At 40.0% G+C, this 19,548-nt stretch overlaps 1 protein-coding gene across 3 annotated transcripts in view; it reads left to right on the top strand.

The window, feature by feature from the left end:
* Nucleotides 1–19,548, top strand: part of LOC127809276 (5'-3' exoribonuclease 3-like) — a 57,947-nt gene that overhangs the window by 29,152 nt on the left and 9,247 nt on the right. For all 3 annotated transcript variants that reach the window (XM_052348049.1, XM_052348044.1, XM_052348040.1), the window contains 6 exons: nucleotides 7,959–8,000; nucleotides 8,107–8,175; nucleotides 9,952–10,047; nucleotides 16,271–16,341; nucleotides 18,011–18,139; nucleotides 18,213–18,289. In XM_052348049.1, the coding sequence (XP_052204009.1) occupies nucleotides 7,959–8,000; nucleotides 8,107–8,175; nucleotides 9,952–10,047; nucleotides 16,271–16,341; nucleotides 18,011–18,139; nucleotides 18,213–18,289 (484 nt within the window). The remainder of the gene's footprint in view (nucleotides 1–7,958; nucleotides 8,001–8,106; nucleotides 8,176–9,951; nucleotides 10,048–16,270; nucleotides 16,342–18,010; nucleotides 18,140–18,212; nucleotides 18,290–19,548) is intronic.

Genomic DNA, 19,548 nt, shown 5'->3' with positions numbered 1-19,548 from the left:
TGACATCAAGTTGTTTTTGTTACAACTTCTGTTCGGAAGGGCAATTCTGTCGAGATTCATATGAAATAAAGCTGATCTCTGCTACAGAAAAAAAAAAAAAAATCCCAAAGAACGCTGACCCAATACTCTGGAAGTTTACAAGGACATCAGTGATGGATGGCCAAATCATTTGGCATTACAAGAGTTCTCTGAGCAAGTTACTGATAAACTGGATCAGTAACCATTTATCAACACCAACAATCCAAAGCCTTAATTCCACTAGGTGGGGTTGTGTCACAACCCCAAGGATCCCCAAGGCTATCATGGTCATTATAATAGTAGTTAGTTACATGTATTGCTATATTGTACTCTAGGTTGCTGATAATAATTGTACTTCTCAATTAGATAGGTTGGAACAGCCTATAAATTGGCTAAGGTAGTTAGAGAATGTATGCTTTTGAATTGATAATTGAAATCAACTTTCCCTCTACTTTCTCCCTAATCTCCCTCCCTCTCTGTTCTTCTACAACTCTCCCTCATTTCTGTCCAATTCTCCCTCCAATCCCTTTGTTCTTGGTCTTAATTCTATTGGATCCTTCCAAATTCCAATTCGGACCCTAGGTAAAACCTAGGTACACGACAAATTGGTATCAGAGCATCGTTTCTCGGCTGTGAATCCTTCGATTTTAGTAGTGAATTGAGGCAAATACAACAATTTGGCGAAGAGAGTCAATCAGTTCGCAGTGTGAAATTCCAGTGATACAAGCGAACTGTTGAGGAGTTTCAACAGAACCGATCGGCCAACAAGTTTGATTTGATTCCTAAGGAACCAAGGACAGATCGTCACCAAGCGAGGTGTTCCTCGGAACTGATTGAGACGACTTTGAAGGAAGGTAACGAAGCCAAATGAAGAAGGCATGGGGCCTGATGACCGCATATCATTTCAACTTGCAAGTGACAGAGTGAGCGATTAGATCTGGAGGTTGCCAATTCCTTGGCGAGGCGGTGCTAGAGGTGATCTCCTAGCAACGACTCTGACCGCCGATTCAACTGAAGCTATTAATCAGCATGTGAAGGCGAAGTCAGCTGTGAGGCTAGGTTGTGAAATTTAGTTAGCATTGGTTAAAAATTGCAGACGAACAACCTAGGTGATTTTGAATCGAAAGGTGTCACTGAGCGGGCGATTTGTAAGAGGCTGAGTTGAGCCAATTATATCACAAGAACTTTCAAAGTCTAGCTATCGTGGCGGTGAAACAAAGCCAGGTAGCTTTGGCGGTACAGTAATTTTGATCACCTCTCGTTTGAATTTGAAGGTGAAGGAGCGAGTGAATCTCGGAGGCCAATCAGAAACTTGTTTTGGCGACTCTTAGGGCAATTCCTTAGCCTTTGGTTTATTCTTCTGGTGCAATTCCAACAATTCCAAAGAATTCAGCGTTGGAGACAGAGAAGCAACAAGGAATTTTCTGGGTAAATCTTGAAATTGATTCTGACACACGAGGTGTGTAAGCTGATAATTAAAGGTGACGTGGCCAATTGGTTCTAATCTATTTGTAAAGGGATCAAAGACTGTTCTCATAGCAGTGACGAAATCGGCGGACTTCAGCTGCTGCAGTCGTGATTCAGGTTCTTTTTCGCAGGCAGTGATTTCAATTGAAGTCTGGGTTGTGAGTAAAGGGGGAAAATATTCCAGTTTGAAATCTGGTTAACCTTGTTCGAATTGAAGGGGTAAAGAAGAGTGGGGGGCTCTTTGTGGCAAGTATAGGAGATTGTTGCAGCAGGCGAGCCTAGAGGTGGAATTGGATCTATTACCAATAGGCAGCTCATTTTGCTGGAAAATCGAAGATCACTGATTATGTCGAGGCAATTCTAATTTAGAGCAAAATAGCTTACGAAAGGGGGGATTCATCATGTATAGAACTCCTGCTACTTGGACTTCGAAGTATACTGTTTTGTGAAAAATCGGCCATGAAAAGCAGTGCACACATGAAACAAATGGATTCTCAATTGCAGCAAAAGAATGTTACATTCTCTGTTGGATACAACAAAAATCATGAGGAGTTTGGCTTGAAGCATCAGACATGGGAAAGGAACTTAGATAATCAGGTCAACAGAATATGTGAGGAGATTGACAATGTTATACGTGAAGAAATACAGAATTTTTGGCTGACGCTATCTAAAATGTATCAAGTTAGCTTTCTCGCTGAATTCTTTGATAAACCAAGTAGAAATGTTTCAAATGATGATCGCAAAAGTTTTAACCAAGAAGAGTTCCTTAAAATAGAGCAGCCGAATGAGCAGTTAAGATGGCAAAAAATTGATTCACTGATGACCTCCAATTTTGGGTAGAGGAAGTGTTTTGCTTTAAGCAGAATTGACGAGGAATGTGATTGTAATGACAGTGCTGGCGATGGCAGCAGCAACAGTAGTTTCGGAGGTTTGATTCAAGGCGTTTGGGCAAAAGGAGAATTAAAGGAACACCCCGATTCCTTTTGGAAAAGAAGTTCTTGATGGGGATGTTCCAAATGATAATCACGGAAGCCCAAAACTAGAGTTGAATGATGTAGTCAATCGGATAATAACAAGAGGCAACAAGGAATTTCTGGAATTGGAGAGGAATTTCACTGTTGTGATTGAGAAGTTAGAAGCATAAATAACACCTCAAGAGGCAACTACCGAAAGGCTGCAGGAGGAAAATGGGGAATTATTTGATGAAGTGATCGAGGAAGCCAAGGCCACCCGTTACCCTTGGTGACTAGTGCATGGACTGAAGGATTGGGTGGTGTCCCGGATCAAAATTCTGTCAGAAATGGAATTGATAGTGGAGTTCCTAAGGACACTGTTCCATTGCCTTTGGTTTTGGATAATGTTGAGGACTCCTTAGCTAACGATAAGGTGAAGACAACACCAGTAGGAAGAAGTCTTGCTAATCCTAAATAGTGTCACTGTGTTGCTATCATTTTTGAAAAGGATGACAAGAGGAGGACATATGTGGTAACCGATCGGATGGATGAATTTCAAAATGATCATTGTAATTCCCCGAGAGCCCAGAGAGATTAGTATATATCGAGGATAGTATAAGAAAAGAAATAACACCAGCTAGATACCTTTTGGACTGAATGTAGGCAAAGAACTCCGGGGTTAAGCGTGCTTGAGCCAGGGTAGCTCAAGGATAGGTGACCCCCTGGGAAGTTCGCGTAAGCCCATCAGGGTAAGTTGTTCCGGTCTTTCCTATCGCTCGATGCGGGATGTTACAATCATCATTTGAAGGCTTTAGGGTAGCAAGTTTCAACTGCTACCTATGACAAGGAGCAGCTAAATTCATTAAAGGCAATTGATGTGGATATATTGACAGGTTTTGGCATCATATAGGATCCTCAGACTACAAGTACCAGCAGTCGTAATTGGGTAGTTATTGCAAACCGAAGGGAAATGGTCTATTACACCTTTGAGGTAGATGTAGCCTTGACTGCAATTGTTCGAGCTGAGGTAACAACCTGGGGTTTTGTTCCAGTTGTAGAGAACATAAGGGCAAAGAGGGATAGGCCTAGATGGAGAAAGAAAGAAAAAGGAATAAACTAGATCAAGAGAGCTGGTTGTTCCGACCCTAGGGTTTGGCTAGGGTTTAGGAAGTAGACTGGTAAGAATTAGAGGAAGAGAGAACAGAAAAGGAGGGAAAGAAAGAATGGTGGGAGAAGAGAGAAAACCGAGGGAAAGCTAGGAGAATTGAGAGAGGGAAATGGAATTCAATTGTTAATCAAATCATGCATTTCTCTAACTATGCCAGCCTCTTTATAAGTTTACAATTGAAGGAAATAACAGAAAATACAACCAACTAACTACTCTAACAGCCTTGCTAACTGTTTATACAAGAGTTAGTTATTCCCACCTAACCTCTAAACTTCTACAATTAGCTCTACAACTTATACACTATGGATTTCCCCCCAATTACAATCATATCCTCAGGGTCATGACAATCCTCACCCCTTCAAACAATTCTTGTCCCCAAGAATTGACAATTGTTAACCTGTTCTTCATCCAATACCGGGCTTAACAATCTAATTTATTCTTCTCCTTTTTTTCCTGGCGCTCCTACTTCTAAGCTTTGTCCCGTCTTCCCTTAAATTCTGTTGCTTTTATTTTTCCTGCACAAATGGAGTGTAGACTAAGAGAATTACCATATCAAGGCTTCATTCTCCAATGTCAAATCTCCCGAACCAAATGGCAGCAACCTCCTCTTCCACAATATCAAAGCTCCCGAACCATATGGAAGCACCCTTCCCCATCCAAATGACAGCACCCTTCTCTTCCTTCACCTTCCAAATCTTGTCTAGACCAAGTAACATGGCAGCAATACTGTCATAGTGCCCGATATCAAATTATTCACAACAACAGGGGAGTTTTCTTCGGCTAGAATTATCTTAACCTGTGACCCCTCCGTCTTTTCCAAAACTAAAGGCAAGGAAGCCATTCTCTTAGAATTTGCTTCCTCAGAATCATTCTTGCCTTTAGCCTTCAGTTTTTGCCTTTGGTCTAAGTCTTCATCGATTGCATGTTTCCTTTCAACAACTTCAGTATCAGCTTCCTTAGAACTGTCGTTGAGTAGTTCCAGCCCGAATTTTTCCGTTATAGCTCCTTTAGCTACATATGGTCCTTTACAAACTTGCGAGTTGCTCTTACGATAACTTTCCGGTGGCAATCCATACTTTCTACAAATGGCTTCTAGTGCCAATTCTTGCAGCCTCGCTTTCTTCGCCGCTTGTTCCATTGTAATAGGGTAGAACATTTTCACACTGAGCCTTAACGCATCGTCAAGACCATTAATGAATCTTGATACAAAGTAATGTTCTGACAAGGTTAGCTGAAAGCTCCACATCAATGCCCCTAATTCTTCAAACCTCTCTTGATATTCAGTCATTGATCCTTCCTGCTTAAGCTTGTTGAATTTCTCAATCACATCAATCATGTTCTTCTCCCCAAATTGGTCACACAGATCTTTAGCAAAGTCAGTCCACCTAACCTCCCCTCCCATTGTTGCAGCACATAGTCCATCAACCATCTCCTCCATCCAATTCCTTGAAAATTCACTACTGTAACAACCTCTTGCTCAGCTTCTAAGGATTTCTTTGAAAATTTATTCCGGTACTAAAAATCAGCAACCCAATGTAATTGCTGCTTCCAATTCAGCAACCTTAATCCGCTTCAGACATTGCCCTAGCAGTAGCCTATATCTGAATCATCTTTTTAGCTGTTGCTGAATGGCCTCCAAATCAATTTCTGAAATCTGATCAGTTTGTTTGGCCTTCAAGTCAGCCTACTTTTTGTTTCCAACTCACCCTAAACCACCGCCTTAGTTACGATGGAGTAGCTAAGGACTATCACCTTCCAAATTTCAGCTTCTTAGGAGTTTGATTGGCTCTCGTTGCAACTTCTTGTGAATCACCGACTCTCACTTTTTCAAGTCACCGAAATTCCGTCTGAAATCACTTCACAGTAGTCGCCTAGGAGACTCACCCTCATTCAGCTGCTCAGAATTCCCTTATGGATCGTGTCTGACCGCGCCTTCCTTCACAACTCGGTCACATGAAGTGACCAAGATCCAATTGCTTTGGAACAACAGTCGAAGTCACACGCAGTGGCTGCACCTTCCTTCTTGCCTCAACCTCACTTCAGCAACCAAGGTTCGAATTTGTGTGGCTTTCAAGTTCGCCTACTCACAAGTAGCAACTGAAATCTAAATTTCCGCTCCCGACCGCTCCTGCCTTTCGCCTCAATCACATGTAGCGAGTTTGCTACAATCAAACTGATTTAAGGCTAGCCCCAGCGGAGTCAGCACCCAATCACCGTCCCACGTTTTGCTTTTGAAAGCAACTTCCGCTGCGTAACTCCTCCTTACCTGATTTGATTTCGTCACTGAGAGCAATAGCCTATGGCCGCATGCAGATCACGATCCTCCCGTTCTATATTTGATTCATTGCGGATTCCAGCATCGCTTGGATTCTTATGGTAATTGCCCAAGCCTGCATCCACTTACCCAATCATCGACCTCTGATTGGAATTCTCCTCAATTCTTGATTCGCTCAATGCCCTGCTTCAATTCTTCGAAATTCGCTGCTCCTTGAATCGCCTGGCTTGCTCGTCCTCAATTCCGAACAAAATCACCAGAATCCTAGTCGAGCCGAGCCAATCCAACTACTTCTCCTTCAGATCCGAGCCGACACTCACCGCTATCAATTTCGACAATTGAAATCCAACCGTTCGGAAATCTCTTGAATCAACTTTGGAACTTGCTTCTATGATTCGTCGAGCTCTGCTGATACTGCTTGTGGAATTCGCTTCTGGACAAGACCGCTTAAATTGCCACTTGCGAAAATTGCCTCTAAACAGTGATCTCAATCGTTGAAGGCTTTGCTTTCGATCGCAACAGCCTTCCATTTTCGAAAATCAACCTTCGGAATTTGTTGCACAAAATCACCTTTGTTGCACGGAATCACACAAGTCACCGCTCGATCAATTTCGTGGCCTTATGTTGCTGAATTCAGCTATTAAAGTCGCCTTCTAATTCCGAGAAACGACAAAGAAAGTCGTCGCCGAGGAAAATGTTATGACCCTAGGGTTTGGCTAGGGTTTAGGAAGTAGATTGGTAAGAATTAGAGGAAGAGAGAACAGAAAAGGAGGGAAAGAGAGGAGAGAACAGAAAGAATGGTGGTAGAAGAGAGAAAACCGAGGGAAAGCTAGGAGAATTGAGAGAGGGAAATGGAGTTCAATTGTTATTCAAATCATGCATTTCTCTAACTATGTCAGCCTCTTTATAGGCTTACAATTGAAGGAAATAACAGAAAATACAACCAACTAACTACTCTTAACAGCCTTGCTAACTATTTATACAAGAGTTAGTTATTCCTACCTAACCTCTAAACTTCTGCAATTAGCTCTACAACTTATACACTATGGATTTTCCCCCAATTACAATCATATCCTTGGGGTCATGACACTGGTATTGGATGAAGAAACAACGGCGCAATTGTTGTAAGTTCTTGGGAACAAGAACCCTTTGAAGGAGGGAGGAATTGTCACAACCTCAAGGATCCCCAAGGCTATCATGGTCATTATAATAGTAGTTAGTTACATGTATTGCTACATACTCTAGGTTGCTGATAATAATTGTACTTCTCAATTAGATAGGTTGGAACAGCCTATAAATAGGCTGAGGTAGTTGGAGAATGTATGCTTTTGAATTGATAATTGAAATCAGCTTTCCCTATGCTTTCTCCCTAATCTCTCTCCCTCTCTGTTCTTCTGCAACTCTCCCTCCAATCCCTTCGTTCTTGGTCTTAATTCTATCGGATCCTTCCAAATTCCAATTTGAACCCTAGGTACATGACAGGTTGGTTCTATGAATTTTAGTTGTCTGGTAACCATTTAGTCTAGAGAATAGCTAATCCACTGAGGCTATTATTTCTCAAATTACTAAGTATTCTTTGATCAACCTTTTTATGAGCTAACACAGTATACACATGTCTACAAGCTTTCTCATTTCTAAGCATCGGATTCTTCTAATATGGTTATAAATTTATATTTCATCATGTTCTTTCTTAAGTAATTTTGCTTCATATTCTTATCACCCATAATAAGAGATTCATCACATTCTTCATTTATTTTCTAGGAAAACTAGTTACTAGAAAATTGCACATAACATGTATGCATAATATGGGAGTGTTATTATACCAAGATCAATTACCCACATACTTACTGGGTGAGTGGTTGACATAGATGTCAGAAAAATAACCCATGTTAATAGAGGTACTTCTCACACATTTAGGAGAGCTCAAGTAAGAGAGGGCCACAAAATAGTGAACGACTACTTGAATCAAGCAGTTTCATTTAACTGTGAAGTGCTTTATATTTGGGGGTAGTTCATTTATTAGCTCTGGTCCTGGCTTAGCTACAAGAATATCATTTGTTATTGTTCTTTTTTGCAGGTGAAGAAAGAAAGGGACCTTCGTTTTGCTTCTCATACTCATGTGAGCATCTTCTGTTAATCTTTTGGAGACCCTTTTCCTTTTTTACTGTTTTGGAAACTTATCTAATCTATTGAAATTCTTTGCCATATGTTTGTCATTTTACCAGTCTGGCATTGAGAAGATTCAAAGCTCAATAAACCAAGTAAACAGTGATGGGAATCATGTTATTGACCAGGTTACTTAAAGGCAACCCTCCCTTATCCATCTCTTTTACTTGTCTGTTTTGGCCTATTTTACTCCTAGCAGCAAACTCATGGAACCTGTTGGATGGCAAAAAGGGAAAATGAAGGTTGCTTCATTACCGGGAATCTTATTACAAGTGTTGAGATTCCCCTGTAGTATTATTCTAATAGTTTGAGTAGTTCAGAATTGAATATGGAAAAATGAAAAATGGTGCGGATTTTTTGTCTATTTCTTTTAGTTCATATTTGGTCCAAAAATGTGAGCTTCCAGTTTAATTTGTATTCTCATTCAAGGTTATCAACACTGGGGTCCCATCTTGGATTGTTGAAGAGGTTTATAAGGATTGGATTGATGATTATTAGATCCTACACAATAAAAAGAAAAGAAAGCACAATAACTATAAGTGAATAAATTGCTTAAAAAGTTAAAAGTATGTATAAAATAAGCCTAAATTATCCGAAAACCAACCAATAATGTAAAAAATAATAAACTGCATACCTATAAACATTATAATATAGTTAAACAGGACAAATCATTGTTAAGATGCTTTCATATCATGTTTGAACACTAACACCCATTGGACAATTTCAAATACACCTTGAGCACTCATCCTTATGTGTTCTGTTATTTTTAAATTGTTAGAATTGGAACTTATAGATAAGTAACTTGGGAGCCCTTACAACAGCAAGATTTTGAGAGTCCAATGCGTTATTAGTGTGGAAAAGAAATTGAAAGTCATTTATAATGTAGAAGCATTTAGACTTAACATTTATGAATCTGAAGCCCTCCGTTCTTTAGTTATTTAAATTTGAAAATTTTGAGGTATAAACTATTAACTTGTTCATGAATGGCATTCTATGAAACGTGTACAAGGACTTTTTATTGTCACCTTTTTGTTTAGTACGTAGAATGTGAATTATTTTCATGTATATAAATTTCATATATAACTTATAACCGTACGTGTCCCTGCCCTATCCTTTTCTAATTTTCTTTGAGACTTACTGTCTTGGAGGTGTCAATATTCTGTTATGTCACAATGCGTACTTCTGATAAAAGCTTATAAAGTAATATTTTTCATTTCATGAAAAAGAAAAGATAAAAGGAGGTCAAGATGGAGATATCTGTTGTAGAACTTTCTTCTTGATCCTAATGATAAAACTTGGTTAGAAAAGGTAATCAAAATGAAATTCAGATAAATATTGAAAGACACTGGGGGGGGGGGGGGGGAATACCTTTGTACCATTAAAAAAATCTATTCTAATGCATTTTGCAGCAGCAGTAAATAAAAATGTGAAAGGAACTTTGGAATCCTTAAAAGAAAATAAGAGCTATATACTGCAAAGTTGATAGATGCAAAAGTTTTTTTTAAAGAAAAAGGAAACAAGGAAAGAGGGTTTGTTAAGAGTTCTGATAATTACTAAATGATAGTGATTAAAAAAACAGAGAAACAAAACCCATTTGACTTGTTTGGCTAGTTATTACCATTGGGCAATGGGCATGCTGCAAGCCCTCTGAAAAGATATTTCAACATTGTTCGATGACATGTACATCCGATACCTGTGGAATATGTGTATTGCACCTATGTTAGAGTATTTTACTTTAGTCCTTATTGTCTCTGCTTTTCCTAAAATTTGTGATATATCAGTGTTAGTTTCCCAAATATGCTTTTTTTTTTTTTTTAGCATATTTGATCCAATATGACTTATTCTTACTGGATGCCAACCCTAGCTTAAAACCTGTTGTTCTGAACTCCTGTTTGCTTTGTCAGGTTAAACTAGGAGAAGAGGGATGGAAAGAGAGATACTACTCTGAAAAGTTTGAGGCTAATTCAGACGATGATCGTGAGAAGATTCGTAGACATTCAGTAAGGAAATTCAGTTGGTAGTTGTATAATCTTCATATTGTGGTCCACTATGTCCTGAGTTTATCTTTCTTAATGTGCAACTTGATTTAACTGGAAAGGTATGTCATGTATCGTGGGGGTATAAGGGTGATTTTGTAATAAAATGTAAGTGAGGGACGAGTTAGGCAAGAGTTAGTTAGCTGCTGAGGGAGTAGTACAAAGTTTGTTGCTGCTATTCAAACTTGTACATTCCCTATAGCTGTAATCTGTTACAGCTTGTGAGAGAGAATCCCATCTATATAAGGATTCTCTCCCTTCCGTTAATGGCATTGAGAAATATTATCACTATTCCATTGAATTCTCTCTCTCTACTTCCTTACTCCTCCCTTATTCTTTCTGTTTTCTCCCTTCCACTCTCTAAATTCCTAAGTCAGTCCCTCGGGACCTGACATTCTGGTATCAGAGCATCCTTCTTGGGCGACGAGCAACCACCATGGCAGACGGGACAAGAATGAAGCAGATGGAAACGTAGCTACAACAGACGACGACAGCCATAGCGGAGGTACAGAACCGAGTGGCATCACTGGAACTATCGATTGGAGCGGGAGTTGATTCCAGAATCGACCAGGCAATGGAACGTTGGAGGATGGAGAGTCGTGAGCAGAACACTCTCTTTCTTTCGGGAGCAAATGATGGAACAAATGCAAATGATCATGCGAATGTTCACTCAATAGCAGCCATTGAGGCTATCTCCTGAATTTCCTCCGCGAGACCGGACGGAGCCCATATTTCCAGGAGTAGGGGTAGAACCTCGACCAGGAGGAGCGTCGGAGTTCGAGTTCGATACGGACACAATGGGAGAAAATGTAAGGGAACAAAGATCGGGAGTAACGACCCATCGACACCATCCGAACTATCCCACACTGAAGCTTGAGATTCCTTTATTTGAAGGAGAGAATCCGAGGTGGTGGTCGAGAAGGTGCGAACAAGTATTCTCCCTATACCAAATTCCAGAACAGCAGAAAGTCACCATGGCTTCAGCTTACCTGAATGATACGGGAGATGCTTGGTATCAAGGGTGGCTCGCGGTCAAGGAAGGGAGCCCTTGGAGTGTGTTCGTAGAAGATTTGTGTGTAAGGTTCGGAGATAAGTGCATGCGGGACATTATCGAAGAGTTTAACAAACTCAAACAAGAAGGAACGATACGGGTATATCAGCAAAAATTCGAGGAGCTTAGATCGCTGATGATGATACATAATCCTTAGCTTTCCGAGGAGTATTACGTCTCGAGCTTCATCAGTGGTCTAGGGGATGAAGTTAGACCCATGGTGAAGATGATGCAACCGCACTCGGTGAAACAGGCAGTCGAGAGTGCAAGGTTACAGGAGATGATCGTTGATGCCATGACCAAGAAACAAAGGAATTCGGCGAAAGGGGTGATCACGGGAGGTTGGCAAGCTGGAAATAGGTTGCCACCCAGAGAAGGTGGGTTCCAAGGAAGAGGTGTATTGGCTCTACCGGCCAATAACTCCGCTTCCGCCCAAGGAGGAAGTCTGATGGAGCAGAGGCGCGTAGCTGGCCTATGCTACAAATGTGGAGACAAATATTTCGTAGGCCACAAGTGCAAGAGGCAACTACTGTTGTTGGAAGGGGAAGACGAGGACAAGGAGGAAGAAGAAGAACTTTTGGAAAATGAGAAGGAGGACCAAGGAGAGATTTCGCTGCATGCTTTGAAGGGGGTTAACCATAGTAAGGTTATCAAGGTTGAAGGAAAGGTCAATAGCAATCCGATTATGGTCCTCATCGATAGTGGGAGTACTCACAGCTTCTTGGATGAAGTTGTGGCAAGAAAATTGGGATGTAAGGTCAGTCCTTCACTGCCATTGTCAGTCACAGTAGCGAACGACAACAAGGTGTTGAGTCAATCCGCCTGTAGGGATTTCCATTGGGAGATGAATGGAGAAAAATTTTCAACTGATTTGAGGTTGCTCAAGCTAGGAGGCTGTGATGTAGTGCTGGGGGTGGATTGGATGAAGGGAGTCAGTCCAATCAGTTTCGATTTCAACAAAATGGAAGTGACTTTCAAGAAAGATGGCAGCAAGAAGATTCTAACGAGCAAACCAGAGGTGGGAGTATGCAAAATTATCTCGGGTAAGAGGTTACAAAGGATACTCAAGAGCAAGTTATCACAGGTGGCTCATCTATTTTCTATCCATACCACCATGGGTGTTACCCTCGGGGAGGAAGGAGAGGAACTTCAGCGGGCGCGCACACTGAGCAACACCACCCATAGTCCATGGCAGGTACATGAACTTGACTCCCTTAACATACTGCTAATTGATTATAAGGACCTCTTTTCTAAACCAAGTTCCTTACCTCCCGAGCGACCCTATGACCATGCCATTAATCTGAAGCCAAATACTGAACCAGTAAACCTAAGAGCATATCGTTACCCACCCAGACAAAAGACTGAGATAGAAAAACTCATAACAGATATGCTAAAGAAGTCCATTATCCAAACCAGCCATAGCCCATTTGCATCACCTGTATTGCTTGTTAAAAAAAAGGATGGGTTATGGAGGTTTTGTGTTGACTACCGTCAACTTAATGCTATGACCATCAAGAACAAGTTTCCCATCCCAATTGTGGAAGATCTCCTTGATGAACTAACCAATGCTTCAGTTTTTACCAAGTTAGATCTCCGATCAGGCTATCACCAAATTAGGATGCAGCCTACAAACATTCCTAAGACAGCTTTTACCACTCATCAAGGGCATTATGAATTCCTTGTAATGCCCTTTGGCCTAACTAACGCTCCCGCAACTTTTCAAGCGTTAATGAACAAAATTTTCGAACCATATTTGCGCAAATTCATCCTAGTATTCTTTGATGACATTCTAATTTACTGTCCCTCCTTTGCACAACACTTAAGCCACCTGAAAATCACTTTTGAAGTCCTTAGAATCAATAAGCTATATGTTAAGGAGTCAAAGTGTACTTTTGCCAAGCAACAGGCTGAGTATCTTGGGCATATTATTTCCGGTTCAGGGGTAAGAACAGATCCAAGTAAGGTCACTGCCATGGTAAATTGGCCTCGGCCTCAAAATGTGAAGGGGTTGAGAGGATTCCTAGGGTTAACCGGATACTATCGCCGGTTCGTTAAAGGTTATGGTATAATCAGTCGGCCTCTCACTAACCTATTGAAGAAAGATGGATTCAAGTGGGATGATACGGCTGAGGAGGCTTTCTGCAAACTTAAGCAGGCTATGGGTGAAGTACCCACTCTAGGATTACCTGATTTTAACAAACCGTTCATTTTAGAAACTGACGCCAGCAACAATGGGGTTGGAGCAGTCCTGGTTCAGGACGGCAGACCCATAGCCTTCCTTAGTCAAGCTCTTGCTCCAAGACATCTCGGATTGAGCATATATGAGAAAGAACTGTTGGCAGTGCTAATGGCGGTGGAAAGATGGCGACATTATCTTGAGGGAGGAAGCTTTGTAATCAAGACTGACCATGAGAGTCTCAAATTCTTGTTACAACAAAAGCTGCATACTCAACTACAACGCAAAGGGATGACTAAGCTCATGGGTTTGAATTATGTAATCCAATATAGGAAGGGGAAAGAAAATCTTGCAGCCGATGCTCTATCCAGATGTCTTGAAGAGGGAAGTACAACAGCCATTTCAACCATTGTTCCAGAATGGTGCCAAGAAATCGCTGCTAGTTATCTCTCAAGTGATAAAACCCGAGAACTTTTACAGCAGCTGGCCGTGGATCCTTTATCTAAACCAGGCTACACTTTGAGTAATGGGATGATTAGACACCAAGGGAAGTTGGTGATTGGGGAAGAGGAAGCTCTAAAAAAGAGAATTATAGAGGCACTCCACGCCTCTCCTCTAGGGGGACACTCGGGTATTGTGAACACCTATCATCGAGTTAAGCAACTCTTTCGGTGGCCAGGACTCAAGAAGGATGTTATGGAGTTTGTGATTAGGTGTGACACTTGTAGGCGGTGCAAACCAGAAAATGTAGCGCCACCTGGATTACTTCAACCCCTAAATATTCCTAGGGGGCCATGGGAAGATATTTCAATGGATTTTATAGAAGGATTGCCAAAATCAGAAGGTCGAGACTGCATCATGGTAGTTGTGGATCGTTTTACCAAATATGGGCACTTTATGGGACTGATTCATCCATATACTGCCCCGGAGGTTGCCAAAATATTCCTAGACCAAGTACTAAAACTGCATGGAACACCCAAAGCCATAGTTTCTGACCGAGATAAAATCCTTACTAGCCGGCTGTGGAAGGAATTGATGGGGTTGCTGGGAGTAAAACTGAAGATGTCTAGTGCATACCACTCAGAATCTGATGGACAAACCGAAAGGGTTAATCAGTGTTTAGAAATGTATCTCCGGTGTGTTTGTTTCCTTCAACCCAAGACCTGGCACAAATGGCTTCCACTGGCCCAATGGTGGTATAATTTCAGCCACCATTCAGCCATCAAACGGTCCCCATTTGAAGCCCTTTTATGGTTACAAACCCCCACTTCTACTAGCATTGGCTGATCACTCAACAGTGGCATCCCTAGATGTATACTTACAGCAACAACAGCAAGCTTTGCAGGAGATTAAGGAAGAGTTGGCTACTTCTCAAAATCGGATGAAACAATTTGCTGACAAAAGGAGGAGTGAAAGAGAATTCCAGGTTGGTGATGTTGTGTATCTTAAGCTGAAACCAGGACACCTAAGGTCACTACTTCCCAATCCCAGCTCTAAATTGCATCCAAAGTTCTATGAACCTTTTCCAGTGATTGCAAGAATAGGATCAGTAGCTTACTGTTTGCAATTACCTGAGGGATCCAATATACACCCAGCTTTTCATGTCTCCCTTCTCAAGAAAGTAGTAGGGGCACAACCAGCAAGCTCTATCCTACCAAACCTTCCCCACATTGAAGCTCCTCTCCTGGAACCTATAGCTATACTGGATAAAAGAGTAATTTACAGACAAGGTGTGCCAATTACTCAAGTCCTCATCAAATGGACTGATCATCACTTCGAAGATAACACGTGGGAGTATCTGCCGGACATTCTGAACCAGTTTCCGCGAGTGGCCAGCCTTCTCCATATTTCTTGTGGACAAGAAATGTTTTGATGGGCGGGGTAATGTCATGTACCGTGGGGGTATAAGGGTGATTTTGTAATAAAATGTAAGTGAGGGACGAGTTAGGCAAGAGTTAGTTAGCTGCTGAGGGAGTAGTACAAAGTTTGTTGCTGCTATTCAAACTTGTACATTCCCTATAGCTGTAATCTGTTACAGCTTGTGAGAGAGAATCCCAGCTATATAAGGATTCTCTCCCTTCCGTTAATGGCATTGAGAAATATTATCACTATTCCATTGAATTCTCTCTGTCTACTTCCTTACTCCTCCCTTATTCTTTCTGTTTTCTCCCTTCCACTCTCTAAATTCCTAAGTCAGTCCCTCAGGACCTGACAAGGTAATCATAGCTTTGGTTGTTGAATATGAAAATCATTTGTTTCTCTTTCATAATTAGTATTTCAGGTGGATACTTCTAAGATTATTCTGTTTTTTTGCTAATACAATACAGTAACAACAGTTATAAGCCTTAATTCCACTAATTTGGCTACATGAATTATAATCCAACCATCTCTATTCGTGGTCACATCCTCTATAAGGCCATTATATCGATATCAAGTTTTCCACCAAGTTTGCTTTGGTCTTTGTCTTTCTTTTTTGCTACAAATTTCCTCCATTTCATCCACTTGCTTCATAGGAGCTTCTATCAGTTTTCTTCTCACATAATTAAACCATCTTAGTCTTAATCTCAACTCCCTCATCTTATTTTTGATGTGCACCACTCCAACCTTATGACATACAATCTCTTTTCTTTTTTTGCCTTTCTTGTATGGCTGCACAACCACTATAACATTCTCATCTTACTCTGCTCATATTTTACAAATGTTGGTGCTTAATTGCCCAACTTTCTAAGCCATACAACGTAGATGGTCCTAAAGTTGTCCAATGAAACTTCCCTTTTAGTTTTAAATGGATTTTGTGATAGCATGACATGCTGACACATTCCTCCACTTTAACCATCTTGCCTTGATTCTATGTTTTTTGCTGATAAAGAAATAATTTCCTGTTTACTGCTCTTCCATGGCCTGAACATTTGATTGCTGCTTATCTTGAATAAGTTCCTTTGTATGCTTATTTTCTGTAGGTCCTAAAATACATAGAAGGCATTTGTTGGGTCATGCATTATTATTACCAAGGAGTCTGCTCTTGGCAATGGTATGTGCTGCCTTATCAGCTATCTTTTTTAAAGTTCTGCTATTCCATTGCAACCCTGATGCTGTCAGCAGATAGGCATTTCTTTTTAATACAAACTGTTAAGAGCATATTATAAATTGTTGGTAAACCAACCATGCTGTCAGTCCTATCTTTAAGTATTTTTCATGGACAACATGTCTATTTTTTGACCTTTTTTCTTATAAGCTTTATGAGATGCAAAATTGTGCTGCAGTTGATATAAGAAAACTTCCTCTCCACTAGCAGTGGTGCTTTTTTTTTTTCCCTTGGGTTCTGGCAGAATTGTCTCATGCAGTTTATACAATTGTTTACTCAGATTTCTTCAGAAGGTTGAATCACATAAATGCTCTGTGACTTGTACTGCTTGCCTTGCACAAGGGTGGTTCAGATGATGTCACAGGAACTAAAAATCATTATTAAATTAACCCTGTGTCATCTGTTTGTGATTGGGGAGTGTCAGTTCTTGTTTGGGTAGGAAATTTTGTTTCCTCCCCCATGTTTGTAACACAACATATGGCACACTGACAGTGTGTCATGATGGAGGACAGTTTCCAATATATGTGCCTTACATTTAGATATGATGGCCTAGAACTTTAAGATCTAGTTTACTGATTTGAGGTCTGAAGGGAAAAAAAAAATTATGCTGTTTTAGTTTTGAATTTATATGAAACACTTGCCTTGATCTGGACAGCAGAGAATAGATGACGGCTATAGGGATAAATTTTGTGGTGAGATAGGGTTTAGAGTTTAAGATCAAAGGTTTAAGATTTGGAGTAAATTGGGTGAAGCAGCACTATTTTTTTACTCTAGATTATGCACACAGAACCTGAGACCAGAATTGAAAAGCTGTCTTTGGTTTTTCCAGAAGTGTGAAAATTTGCAGAGAATTTTTTTTTGAACTTGTCTAATTGTCACTGCAAACTATCTTGTACAAAAGTTTAGAACTTCTACTAAATTCAGGATTTCAACAATCCATGCTAGGGATGGATTTCTAAACCAATTTCATATTTAAATCTAGCTGTAAACAAGAAAATGACTATAAGAAGCTCCTGTATAAACAATTTATCTAGAACATGGATATATTAAATTTACCAGTTCATTGTTGATTGGAAAGTTAGGATGTCCTGTTCTGGAGACTTGGGAAAAATACCCTGATATGGAATATCTATGCCTAATGAAAACATTTAGAAGGTGCCAAAACCATTTTAGTGAAAAAAAAAATGGAAGAATCTTTTGAGTTGGTGCAAAACACAAGCAGAGAATACTTTCTTAATTTCATTTTTGGTGATGCCATTTGGAACTGGCAGGTCCTTTGTGAGGTTACATCATTGTTCCTCCATTCCATCCTCCTAGCCCATAATTTTGAGGCCAATGTCCATCAAATGAGTTTCCGTTTTACTCATAAGTGGGAAGCAATAAACAGAAAGTGGATCAGAGTTCTGTTTACACAAAGAATATTATTGCACAGAATAGAATCTTGGAACTGCATTTCTTTTATTTTTGGCTTGATAAGATAAACTCCGGCACAAATTTGCAGCATACCCGTTCACACTTTTTCCCTACTCTCTTTTTCCTTTATATAAATAATGAAATAAGTTAGCATTGTAAATCTCCTTTTACTTGTATGATTCTTACACTATTAGTCATGCAGGTTTTATCCCTACCATTATGCCCCTTTTGCTTCAGATTTCTATGGCCTTGATCAATTGGAGATTAACTTCACACTAGGGAAACCTTTCAAGCCATTTGACCAGTTAATGGGTGTATTACCTGCCGCAAGGTTTTTAACTGAATTTGTTCACTTCATTGAATTCATTGTCTTTACTGATTGCTGACCCAATAGTTTCCATCAGTGCACATGCACTTCCTTTCTTTTACAGGAATTTGATGACAGATCTATCATCTCCTATTTTGGACTTCTATCCCACAGGTAGGATTGTCCTTCCTAAGGAAATTTTAGGGCTATTGAGTTGTGAAAAACATGCCCTGTTTTCTGGATTTTTTCCACATTAAATACAAATAGAAATTGTAAATTATTTGAACTTTTTTGTTTTTTGGAAAACTGTGTTTCCCAAGGATCCAAATTTAGACTGATTGTTAATAAACATTTCTACCCTTTCTTCACAAAAAAGGAATGTTTCCTGCATTTTCTAAATAGAAAACATGAGTTTTTTTAGCCAACTCAGAATAAATATTAATTGTAAATATACTTGCATTGTAAGTTGGAAACCCTAGGGCTTAAGAATTTGAGAAACAGAGGCAAGAGAAAACTAATGCACTGAAATCTTATTAAGAGAATGAATGAATGCAAAACAACTAACATAAGCTACTTATATGTGCCGCTTTAGACCGACAAGAGGCATTACTGCCTCATACTAATAATAACATAACAGCAACATAAAATAGAAAGCAAACAGCAAGCCAATACTATCTCAATGTTACATTCTCTTCAACACTCCCCTTCAAACCAAGCTCCTCCAGCGGCTCTATAGTATATAGGCTTCTATGAGATGCTTCCTTTGCTGTATATCTTTGTTCACCAGCACATACAGGAGTCCAAGTTGGCCCAAGTTTGCAACACAATAGTTTGAATCTGTCTCTAGGCAAAATCTTAGTTAGAATATCAGCAACTTGCTTCGATGTAGGGACATATTTAATTTTCACTTCACCATTTTCAACTTTCTCTTGAACAAAGTGAACATCAACACCAACATGTTTTGTACAAAAGTGAAAAACATGATTTTTAGCCATACTCTTGGCTGCCAAATTATCACACCATACAATAGGAGTTGTAACATTCGGATAACCCAACTCCACAAACAATGACTTAAGCCATAGTAACTCTGTCACTCCCAATGCTATAGCCCTATACTCAGCTTCCCCTACTGAACGTGCAACCACTGACTGCTTTTTGGAACCCCAAACAATAAGATTTCAGCCAAGATAAACACACAAACCACTAATACTCTTTCTAGTGACCTTGCAACCAGCATAATCTGCATCAGTAAACACTGTTAAAGCCAGATCTCTAGGTGTAGAAGAGAAGAATAAACCCAGATCAGTCGTCCCCTTTATATACTGAAGCAATCTCTTGCAAGCTAACCAGTGTTGACACTTAAGAGCTGAAAATTGACTTAACTTGTTAACAATAAAGACAATATTAGGTCTTTTATAGGTCAAATATTGTAA

This window comes from Diospyros lotus, chromosome 1 (genome assembly GCF_014633365.1).
Source record: "Diospyros lotus cultivar Yz01 chromosome 1, ASM1463336v1, whole genome shotgun sequence".
NCBI classification, from domain to species: domain Eukaryota; kingdom Viridiplantae; phylum Streptophyta; class Magnoliopsida; order Ericales; family Ebenaceae; genus Diospyros; species Diospyros lotus.
This window is presented reverse-complemented; position numbering and strand designations above follow the sequence as displayed.